This window comes from Harpia harpyja, chromosome 13, assembly GCF_026419915.1.
Source record: "Harpia harpyja isolate bHarHar1 chromosome 13, bHarHar1 primary haplotype, whole genome shotgun sequence".
NCBI classification, from domain to species: Eukaryota; Metazoa; Chordata; class Aves; order Accipitriformes; family Accipitridae; genus Harpia; species Harpia harpyja.
The window spans coordinates 41,937,175-41,948,885 of record NC_068952.1 but is presented as its reverse complement, the minus strand read 5'-3'; the positions used below and the strand labels follow the sequence as shown (position 1 = coordinate 41,948,885).

The 11,711-nt window shown below is 46.1% G+C and overlaps 1 protein-coding gene across 1 annotated transcript; it reads left to right on the top strand.

The window, feature by feature from the left end:
* The first annotated feature begins 1,153 nt into the window (after positions 1-1,153).
* NEFL (neurofilament light chain) lies at positions 1,154-5,890 on the top strand. Its single transcript, XM_052806547.1, has 4 exons — positions 1,154-2,258; positions 2,955-3,079; positions 4,026-4,345; positions 5,436-5,890. The coding sequence occupies exons 1-4, from the start codon at positions 1,206-1,208 to the stop codon at positions 5,618-5,620; spliced, it is 1,683 nt and encodes a 560-aa protein (XP_052662507.1). The 5' UTR covers positions 1,154-1,205; the 3' UTR covers positions 5,621-5,890.
* The last annotated feature ends 5,821 nt before the right edge of the window (positions 5,891-11,711 follow it).

Below are 11,711 nucleotides of genomic sequence, written 5' to 3'. Positions count from 1 at the left end.
ACTAAGTCCTTCCCCTTTCTTTAGGAAGCAACAAGCATTTTTGTGGTATCCCTCTCTTAATAAACATCCCCCAACCCGCGCCTACATTTATTCCTTCCTCAAGAAAACTTTGAAGAGTTTGGTTTGTAATATACTTGCCCTTCTGACTCTGAGAGACAAATTATCGTTGCCTTTTTGAGCATCCAGTGAAGTCTGTGCTCAATACATTCCCCGCTTACTTCTGATAAATCTCTACTATGTAAATACTGCTTTGTTTTAATCAACCAGTGGCTAATAATCTGGGTGAGACATAGCTGCGACGCTGCTGTCCAGCTTTAGTCTCTGGATTAGCCAGATTAGGCAAGGATAAATATTCAGTCTCCATAGTCCAAGTCTCAGACAGGCTTGCCTCTAGAGAGTTTCAAGGAACGGAGGAAGCAAAGCTAGGTAACTAGATATTAATGTATTCTGCTAGGACTGCAAACCACACGCCATATTTGTTTCTGCATTCACGTCGTTACCTGGTTGTTAGGAACCACTTGCAACAAAGGACACAGCCAGGGCAGCGAGAACTCGAAGAGCACACACACCTTGTGAAAACCGCCAATCGAAGGAGAAAACCACGATGTTTACGTAGGCGGCCTGAGGGTTTTGAGGTGCAGCGAGGGCTGCGCGCACCCCAGCCTCGCTGAGGCACCGGACCCCCGCCGAGACCCCCGCCACAACCTCCCCAGGGCTTCTGCCAGGGGGGCTTGTGGGGAAGCGGGGGATGAGGAGAGGGGTGTTACGCACAGCCTGGCAGGTGGGGGGGGCAGCAGCTAGGCCTGAGGCGAGGTGGGCCCCAAGTAGGCCCGAAGGGGGGCTCGAGAGAAGCCCCCGGCGAGCCCGAAGCGGGCCTGAGGCGAGGGCGATGCCAGGCGCTTCCGACGGGGCCGCGCCAGCACAAGCTGACAGGGAGCACCCACCCACTCACTCACTCACTCGCCCACTCACTCGCCTCGCCACAGCCCGCCCTGAGCCCGCGGCGAGGCGCGGAGCTACGCGAGGGACGTAGCGAGCCGTACCTCAGCGCGGCGCGGGCCGTACCTCAGCGCGGCACCGCCCCGCCCCGCCCGGCGGCTGCGCCCGCCCGCCCTCCCCGCCGATAAATAGGGGCGGTCGGGCGGCGCCGGTCCGCAGCGCAGCCGCTGGCAGCCTCCCGTTCTCCCGGCCGCCTTCCCGCAGCCATGAGCTCGTACGGCTACGACCCGTTCTTCCCCTCCTACAAGCGGCGGTACGCCGAGAGCCCGCGGCTCCACGTCTCGGCGATGCGCAGCGGCGGCGGCTACAGCTCGGCGCGCTCGGCGTACTCCAGCCTGTCGGCGCCCGTCTCCTCGGTGTCGGTGCGGCGCAGTTACGCCACGTCCAGCGCCTCGGGCTCCCTCCTGCACTCGGTGGACAGCCTCGACCTGAGCCAGGTGGCGGCCATCAGCAACGACCTCAAGTCCATCCGCAGCCAGGAGCGGGCGCAGCTGCAGGACCTCAACGACCGCTTCGCCTGCTTCATCGAGCGGGTGCACGAGCTGGAGCAGCAGAACAAGGTGCTGGAGGCCGAGCTGCTGGTGCTGCGGCAGAAGCACGCCGAGCCCTCCCGCTTCCGCGCCCTCTACGAGCAGGAGATCCGCGAGCTGCGCCTGGCCGCCGAGGAGGCGACGAGCGAGAAGCAAGCGCTGCAGGGCGAGCGGGAGAGCCTGGAGGAGACGCTGCGCGGGCTGCAGGCGCGCTACGAGGAGGAGGTGCTGAGCCGGGAGGACGCGGAGGCGCGGCTGCTGGAGGTGCGGAAGGGCGCGGACGAGGCGGCGCTGGCGCGGGCGGAGCTGGAGAAGCGGGTGGACAGCCTGCTGGACGAGCTGGCCTTCCTCAAGAAGGTGCATGAGGAGGAGCTGGCGGAGCTGCAGGCGCAGATCCAGTACGCGCACCTCTCCGTGGAGATGGACGTGTCGGCCAAGCCCGACCTCTCGGCCGCCCTGCGCGACATCCGCGCCCAGTACGAGAAGCTGGCGGCTCGCAACATGCAGAACGCCGAGGAGTGGTTCCGCAGCCGCTTCACCGTCCTCAGCGAGAGCGCCGCCAAGAACACCGACGCCGTCCGCGCCGCCAAGGACGAGGTCTCCGAGAGCCGCCGCCTGCTCAAGGCCAAGACGCTGGAGATCGAGGCCACCCGCGGCATGAACGAGGCGCTGGAGAAGCAGCTGCAGGAGCTGGAAGAGAAGCAGAGCGCCGACATCTCCGCCCTGCAGGTGAGGGGGGGGCGGGAGGTTGTCGGGGGCCACCCTGGAAACGGGGGCGTTGCTTCTAGCTCCCGCCGCTGCGGTGCGCCAGGCGTCGTTCGTCTGTGTGCCCGTAAATCCCGAGCTGGGTCGTTCTGAAAAAGGCATATCCTTAAGCTAAAACTAGAAGAAGCACGTAGAGGCTTGAAACAAAACAAGTTTCGTGCGTGCTTTAGTCCTCGGGTAGCAGAAAACCGGGCTCGTAACGCTGAATAGGGATGGAATAGCAGGGTGTGGGTACAGGGGTGTTTAGTCCTCGCATAGCAGAAAACCGAGCTCTTAAATAGGGATGGAGTAACAGGGTGTGGGTACAGGGGTGTTTAGTCCTCACGTAGCAGAAAACGGGGCTCTTAATGTTAAATAGGGATGGAATAACAGAGTGTGGGTGTAGGGGTGTTTAGTCCTCGCATAGCAGAAAATGGGGCTCTTGACATTAAATAAGGATGGAATAACAGGCAGTGGGTATAGGGGTGGGAAAACCCTGCCAGGGAAGGTGGGGTTTGGTAAACGGTGCCCTTTTGGCTGAGGGTGGAGTTGGAGATGCTCGCTTTCTGTCTGCGAGAGCAAGATTAAGTTAATAGGATTGGAGAAATTCCTTGCAAGATGTTACTGCTAGACATGGAGGAATTAAGAATTTTACCCTGCCGATATTGTTACTTCCAACAGGATACAATCAACAAATTAGAGAACGAGCTGAGAACCACGAAGAGTGAAATGGCTCGGTATTTGAAGGAATATCAAGATCTGCTCAATGTGAAAATGGCCCTGGACATCGAAATCGCAGCGTATAGGTAGGATGGGGGGAATGTTTTAGTAAGGGATCAGGTTCCCGTTCTCTCTTCAAGAGAATTCATTTTATTTATCATTCCTCCAGCAGAAATTTTCATAGATAAGTGTCAGTTTAATCAGGTCTTCTCCGTTGTCTTGCTATTGGAAGAAGCAGTGCTTTTGAGGTAAAATGCTTGCTTAAAGCAAAATCTTCAGTGGAGCAAACCTGAGCGAGTATAATGGTGTGTATGTATATGCATACAGAACTCTTAGCTCAGCAATATATGATCTCAGTTCTCCATCTTTACAGATAAAAATACCTGTTCTGTACATACAGTGAAGAGATTTTGTGTCAGTGGAACTTCTTAATACAGATGGCTGTGCTCTCAAAATTGGAAACCTCTTACATGCTTTTAAGAACGGGCTTTGTTTCCAACTCGCAGAAGCAATCTCCTGCAAAGCAAATATTTTACAGCAGAATTGCTTTTAAATAGCTGTTTAATGTTTTGTCCCAGATACTGTTAGAAACGGCAAATGCCGAAACAGAATTTCTGTGAATGCCACAAGGGGGAATATTGAGAAAGTGACTATAAACCCTGTCTAATAGCTGAACATAACATCAAATTGTTAGGTCTGCATCGTTCTCTGCAGCCCTACAGGTTACCAATATACAATTCTAAGCTCACCTGCTATAGGAACCTAGTCCTAGAGACTTTTTCCCCATTATTTCTTCTAACAAGGAAAAGTATTAATTCACCAGTAATGCACACATCTGAAACAAATTTTTCCAAGAAGATAGGGTAGCATTGCCACATAGTTATTCATTATAGGCTAGTTTTTGCATTCCAAAGTATGCAGTTTCTAGGGCTTGTGCTGCTCAAAGCATCATAGTATCTTGGTCCTTAGCTGAATCTGCTGAATACTGCTGCAGCACAACTAAGCCATTTCTGCTTGCTTTTTGTCTGCTAGGAAACTGCTGGAAGGTGAAGAGACCCGACTCAGTTTCACTAGTGTTGGAAGCATCACCAGTGGCTACACCCAGACTGCCCCGACTTTTGGCAGGTCTGCCTACAGTGGTCTCCAGTCCAGCTCCTACCTGATGACAACCCGTTCCTTCCCCACATACTACTCCAGTCATGTTCAGGAAGAGCAGATTGAAATAGAGGAAACAATTGAGGCTGCTAAAGTGGCAGAAGCCAAGGCAGCACCTGCAGAAGAAGGTGAGGAGGAAGAGAAAGAGGAAGGTGAGGAAGAAGCAGGAGGTGAAGAGGCTGAACAAGAGGAGGAAGGTACTTATAGTTACTTTCAAATCCCTCTCTTTCATGCTTCACCCTGCTCATACGGGGTAAAACCCAGAAATCCTGATGACTAAGCCTAATGATTTGACCTCTCTCCTTGTCTGCTCACGTGAGCAGAGGATCATGGGATTAAGCACACAGCATTTAAGCAGGAAAGCCTGAACATTGAATGGAAGATAAGGTAAACATTCAATATCAGGCAGATTGTAGGACTGATTATATTCCTTTGGAAATCACTGGGTGGGTTTTTTTCCATTCCAAGTTTCCAAAAACAAGAATGATAATACTTCAACAGCATGTAATATTATATTCATACAGCAGCAAACAGTACTTAGCTATTACAGACATCCTCAAAAAGAAGGGACGAGGACATCCTGGGCTAAATACTAATTTCCAGAGAGTAGCCTGTGATAATAGGAACATCAGCTGATGTCTGTGGATGTAACTGTTGGGGTCAGTGGATAGCAATATCTATTGCCTGAGGTCTAGGTAGTTTTCTTGTTCAAGCAAAGTATATGCCACTTCCTTGCTGCACCATAATTTATTTGCCAGACTCTCATTTTAAAGAAAATGAGAAGGAATATGACCCAGGGTTGCTTTTCCCAACTTCAGTTGCATAGCTCTGAAGGATTTAACCTAAACATACCTGAAATGCATTGGTTGCCATTGAGCTATTCTAGGAGTTTATTAGTGTAAAGATTAATTATGACGAAATGATAGCTAAAGAGCCAATTGGAGAGCAATGACAAGATTCCATTTTGAACTCAAGCCTTTGGATAAGGCTTAAAGCAATGAGTCCAGAGTCAATATTTTTCAAGGCCATGATTTTGAAAAGACCTATAAAGTGTTTCACTCCCTCTGAAATCTAGGATAAGTTGGTTGTGTAGTTTTGTTGTTCTGCCTTGCAAGTCCCAGATAAATGTCCCTGCTTTCATGCAAAATCATTTGCCAGCCCCATCATGTTTAGCTGGCTGCCATCTGAATGTGTTGGGTTGAAGGGTGCAGGTGTGCTGGCTCCCCTTAAATTGGGATTAGGAACAGTACATAGATGTGAAATAATACTACTTTTTGTCTTTCAAAGGTGCTAAGGAAGAATCTGAAGAAGCCAAAGAGGGTGAGGAAGAGGAAGGAGAAGGAGAAGGGGAAGAAACAGCAGCTGAAGAAGGGGAGGAGTCTCAGGAAGCTGCTGAGGAAACTGTTGAGGAGGAGAAGGAAGAGAAAGAAGCAGCAGGAAAGGAAGAGAGTGAAGTGAAGAAGAAGGCTTGATTTTTAGGCAGTCTACCTTTCTCATCAGAATAAAAGGTCAACAGCATAAAAGATGATTGACTGAGCTAAAATTGCAGTCTCACATATTTAATTCAGTGACCACTGAGGTTTAAAGTTAATGATCTATGATGTTTCTCTCTGTGCAGAGTATCAGTATGCTTGCAGAGCACCCACTGGCTTGCTCCCTGAATGCCGCATGGTCTACACGTATGAATTCAGGGGTTATGTCTTTCTTGGGTGATTCAGAACCTTAAAATTTAAAATGGGGGGGGGGAAATAAGTCATGGGAATGAAAGTTATCTTTAACTTGCATTTAAAATAATTATGGAAACCTTGGGTGGGTAAAATAATGGAGGCTTCAATAAGTATGTGCAATAAAGCTAGTCAATAAAGTTACAGAAATGCTTACACTGATTCCTTGTATGTGTCATGTGTCACTAATGCACTTAAAAGGTTGATAAAGTGCTGTATCACATTCATCTTTCAAGCCTGTGTAACCAGGATATGGGATACTGGTTTCTGTCTCTAGCTGATATGCTTGGGGGACTAGTAGGTGGGCAAAATTTCTTGATGGGGCTGTAAAATTTCACATGGAAAGCTTGCAATGGTAAAAATACACTGATGTCCAAATGCGCTGTTAGCTTTGTGGTGGGTCTCACTGGGCTGTTGTATGCATGCAAGCACAAGCTCCTTTTTACCTTTTGGAAAAAGAAGAAATTTTAACAAACCAATACAGAAGCCAAATGCAGATGTGGCTGTTAGACATTGAACAACTTCCTACCAATGTTTGACAGATCAGTGATGAAGGAATGATGGGATGTAGCTGAGACTTGGAGCAATGTCTGTATATTTTAAAAAAAAAAAAAAAAGCTGTGGTGAGGTGTTAAGAGGGAAGGACAATGTAGGGTGAATTCTCTCTGCTACTTGAATGAGCTGCCTTTCCAGGGTGCTGTCTTAAAGTCAGTGCACTATGGACTGAAGAGGCTCATTTTCTTCTGGGAGTTTGTCAGGGCCTTTTAAAATTTTGAGTGTGAGCTAAAGAAAGGTCTGATCTGTGATTGGGCATGAAATAGGAACAGCTGAAACAGCAGCAAAGCCTGGCAATTCTGAAAGCAATGTTAATGTCCTGTGGTCTGAGCCTACTTATTTTCAATTAGCTGAAGTTGGTGCATAAAGTTAAACCTTGTCTAGTACTTGCCCTTAGCACAAGTGCTGCAAATTAAACCATTTTAAATAAACCCATGGAAACCTATCTTAAAACAGGCATTACGTGGCTGCACTAAAACTTTTCACAGTTTCATGTAGCTAGATGGATTTTTGCATGGGATTTGGGGGTAACTTTAAATTTCTTCCACTGACTTCATGGTATTGGTTGATTTGCGTTGGTTCTCCTTGATGGCTCTGTTCAGAGAGAAAGTGAAGTGTCCTTTTGTACAAATTTTAGGCGTGTTCCAAAAGCACCTCCCTTGTCAGTGTTGAAAGAGTTATAAAGAAGATGATGGATGAGGTAAGCACTTAAAACAATTCTTTCCTTCTGTGTTCCCAGGAAAAACAGCAGGAGAAAGAAAAAGCAGCTTTGGTAAAAACATTCACGAAACAGAGCTTGTATGCATATGTAATAATTCCAGTATCATTTCCAAATGCTTAACTTCCCTCACCCCCACCCCTTGCCACTTTCTTGAGGTTTTTGATGCTTTTGAGAACCAGAAGACAAGTCAATTAATTTTCCCTTTCTTCAACATCTCTTAAGTCTTTCTTTCCACATTTCCCTTCTGCTTTTAATGGAGATTTTTCTACAGATGTTTATGCAGACTTATTCTTACAGAGCAGATTTTATTTTCCATCTCCAGGAAAACGGTGGGGAGCCATGGGGGGTACTTGCAGTACCATGGGCCAGAGACTCGACTATGCTGTTTGCTCAGCGCTTTTAAAAGCTATCGATGGGGTTGCAGGAGAGCTGCTCCTCTTGGTATGTGATACCCTTAGTTCAAACAGCAGAATACTGAGTCTGGGAGATGGCAGTTGGAAATTCACCTAAGTGCCCTATCAGAAAACTCTTAGCGTGGCACCTCAGTTGGGAGAGAGGTTCTGCTTGTACGGAGCAAAAACCACGTTATACACCAGATCAGAACTCATCACAGCCATTAAAGCCAAGCCACTGTTAAACAGTCTGGTGTATATTAAAACCACTGCCCCATCCTGCCTTTTTGCAAGCGCTCTGAGCTCCTTTTAACTTTTCAATACCTGATTTTGCTTCCTCTTTCATGTCTCTTTTTGCAGATAAACTCCTCCTCCATTCAGTCCTTTGTATCCCTTTCTCTTCTGGGAAGCAATACAGCTTGCAGCTCTCCAGGGTGTTGCAACCAGGCTGCTAGGGATGCTCTCAAACCAGCACACTTAGAGATACAACAGCAAACACATTCCTCCTTGCAGTGTATCTCCGTCCGATCCCCACTCCTTATGTTATTTTTAATGTATTGCAGCTAAAGGAGAGATTTCACGACTCCACGGAAAACGTGTGAGTCACAGCCATGACAATGAGCTGCAGAGAGTGACAAGCTGCAGTGACCGTCCAGCCTGGTTTGTCACCCCCAGTCCTGCCTTGCTGCTAAGGTAAACTGGTGGGAGGGAGGATGGAAGTGTGCGTTTGCGTGCTGAAATGCTCTCAGGGTTGTGGGGATCCTACTGCCAACACTTGTTTTACCTTTGGAAATCCAGAAGCTGGCTTTGACGCAATGCAGTAAAAGCAGGCAGAGGGAGGCAGGATAGAAACTTTAACCCAAGTTGCAGCTGCAAGTAAGTAAAGCCACGAGTCTGTCCCTGAATTTTCTCCTGCTGTTTGGGCAGACGGTGTCTGGATCAGGCTGAGATCTCATCACAGGGAAGACAAATACAAGGAGGTCCTGAATGCTTTTCTTGAGATACACACACACTCCCACTCAGCAAGAGGAAAACTTGTACAGGAATAATATCCAGATTCTAGGAATTTACCGTCTAGTAACTAAATAATTGACAATTCATCATCTGCCGCCTTCCTAGATTACTTAAGGGTAGTTTAATCCTGAACAGAGAAGGAAGAAAGCCCGCATGTGAATGGGAAAAGCACAGACCCTGATGCCTGGAGAAAATTCTAGTGCCTGACTCAGCTCCCTGGCAGATGCAACCTATTTGTGTTTTGTAACACTTCCCAGTTTGTTTCCACCTGGAATTTAGTTCTGGGATGCTGAAAATCTCTTAACTGTAGCATCTCCACATCCCGGTGTGGTAAAAAGATCCTGGTTTAGAGCCCTCCAGCTCCTGAAGTCATGGGGGTCTTGGTAGCCCACCTTAAATAAGATGCATAAATCTTCACAGGAACTTCTTTTAATTATTGTTTTTCCCTTCATGGAGTCTTTCTTATTGATTAATGAACTTCTGTGTGTGAAAGTAATTAATCCCTTCACTGGTTATGCACAGTCTGAAGAAGTAATTGGTGCAGAACAGGCAAATAACATACTATTTATGCATCTCTGCCCTGGAATTATGCTATCTTTTGAAACTGTTTGATTGCAGATGTCAGTAGACAAAACCTCTTGGCAACATTAAATGTTAATCAGTTCTTATAGTTTTATAAATATTTAGAAATGTGTTAACCAGTTGCTTATTTCTCTTAGGATTTGATGGAAACATTTGCAGTGGGAAATAGGCTGAACTCAAAATCTATTTTGTGTGTTAAAGCAGAGAAAAAAAAAGCAGTTGTGGGTAATAACTAAGGGCTGCAATATGTTTTGGGTGGAAAAGCGGGGGGAAATGAGGATATTTTGAAATACAGCGTGCCAGTGGGTAGCCCAGGAGTTTACCTCCCACACAGGCGATGCAGTGAATTCCCAAAACCGTTCAGGAAAGTCAATGTAACCTGGACAGAAGTGTTGATACAGCCCCTTTGCACAAGAAAACGCAATCCTGCTTGGACTGCCGATGTGCGAGCAGAATTAAAACAACACAAATAATAATCTCTAGGTCCTTGTAGCTGTACCTTACTGGAACTGAAAAGAAAGCATAACATGAAAAATAGCAAGCCAGTTTGGGATCCCACCTGCACCTGCGTAAGCCCACGTTAACAGTGTTCTTGAGTCTCCCACTGACATTGAAATTTAATTCACTGTACAAGGTGACCCTTCTTCATCTCGATGCTGAAGATGCCTGACTTTCTATGCTGAAGGGTGGTAGCCCGCTGGCTTTGCAGTTTGTGACATTTTAGCAGATTCTAGAACTTGTTTGGAACACGTAAACAGAAAGTTTTATGTTAAATATTGGTCTCTGCTTTAGTTTTTGGGTTTAGTGGTGGTGTTCTCTTGAAAATTTTGATTAGACCCAAGAAAAAAATCATTTCAGTGCTCACAAACCAGTGGGCATTTCTGCATTTTACCATCACTTGGTGCAAACACTTACTGACAATAGGTAAGTGTGCCTGGGCTACTTAACTTCTTATTCATAAAGGTACAGTTATTTTTATGTCACCTACACATGTAACTTTCACAAATAAGCTCACTACAGAGAAGCTGCCATTTAATTTGCTAACTCTGCTTTAATTAAACGTCACTCAAGCAGCAAGCTGTTGAGCACAGATTTCCATTATTGATATCAGCAGGAGAAACATTCATTACTTTGCTACACAAAGACGCTCAGATTTATTTGAAAGGCTTATCTGCTGTGGACTTTTTACAATTTCTCCGGTGAAGAACATGCAGAACCCTTTCAAGTAAAAACTACTTGATCTTCAATTATTGATAGGGTAAAGAATTGGAAGGCATATGCAAATCATAGATCTTGATCAGACCCCTAATTAGTCAACAGATTTCAGGACAGTCCATGTACTGAACCCAGGCTTAAAAATGATTTGCATTTCTTTGCTAGTTATGGGAGGTAAGGCCGTAGCAGTGCTCTTCATTATCCTTTTGAAATGTGATGGAAATAAACACAATATTAATCCCATAATAAGACATATTAGTTTCCCAAACTGGAGTCAGGGCCCTCCTCTTTTTCCCTTTGTTTCATTTATCTCCATTTATTTTCCACGTAGTGGGATTTTAGAGGGCCCTTTAATTGGCTTTCTTCTTAATAAAGCCAACCTGGAAGTGGCAGTAGACATAGGCAAATGCTCAGAAGGCCTTTCTATTGGAAATTAAAAAATGCTTTAATTTGGTTTTATCTCTCAGTCATACCAGGTATAATCTGAGCCCTACCCAGCCTCAGTTCAGACTCTGGAAGGGTCTCATTTCTACAGCTATTTTCAGATGGACAGATATGTAAAAAATGAGTTAGGAGTATTTTTGATACATGATACCAGTATAATCTCCGAGACAGTTTCCTTTTTCGAGGAATTTATTTGCTCTCAATTTTGGACTTTTGTGTTTAGAGGCAGATTGCACCTGTTGATCATTTGAGGCAGACACTTGATAAGGATGTTCCCATATAATTAAGGCAGGAGGGGAAAAAAATAATCAGAAGCTATCCCATTTTGATGAACACATGGTGTCTTGGTTGAGCTTATTTAATGGGTCTTTGCACACTTACGTGACAAACCGGTATCACAGAAGATAGCCTGTCTGTGAACCTGTCAGGGTATCTTCACAGGAAGATCAAGGAATGATCTAGAAATTGCCACATCTTTAAGGCTCTCCTTACACATTGAGACTGGCACACAGGGAAGAAAATTATACTTGCAGCAGAGTTTAACACCTTTACTACGAGCAGGATTGCTTCGGTAAGTGATGTTAGCAGCACATGGCTTACAGACCTTCCCCTTGCTAGCAAAAGCAATTGCAGCCCCTCTAAGCACCTAAAGGCCGGGCAACAGAATTCAACAGATTCCTCTTTACTCTGGAAAGCATGGGCTATGGCTCTTAAGTATTTACTTAAACCAGCTCAAGTATTTGTGTTATGTTACAGGAAATTGGTTTGTCATACCCAATTCAAACTTGCTTTCTAAATGAGGACACTAAGGAAAAACTCAAGCAACTTTTCAACCCATGCAACCACATTCCTGTTCAGGACAAAGTATCGAACTTCAGGGAAGGATTGGAATTGGAAAAAAAAGTCACCAGACAAG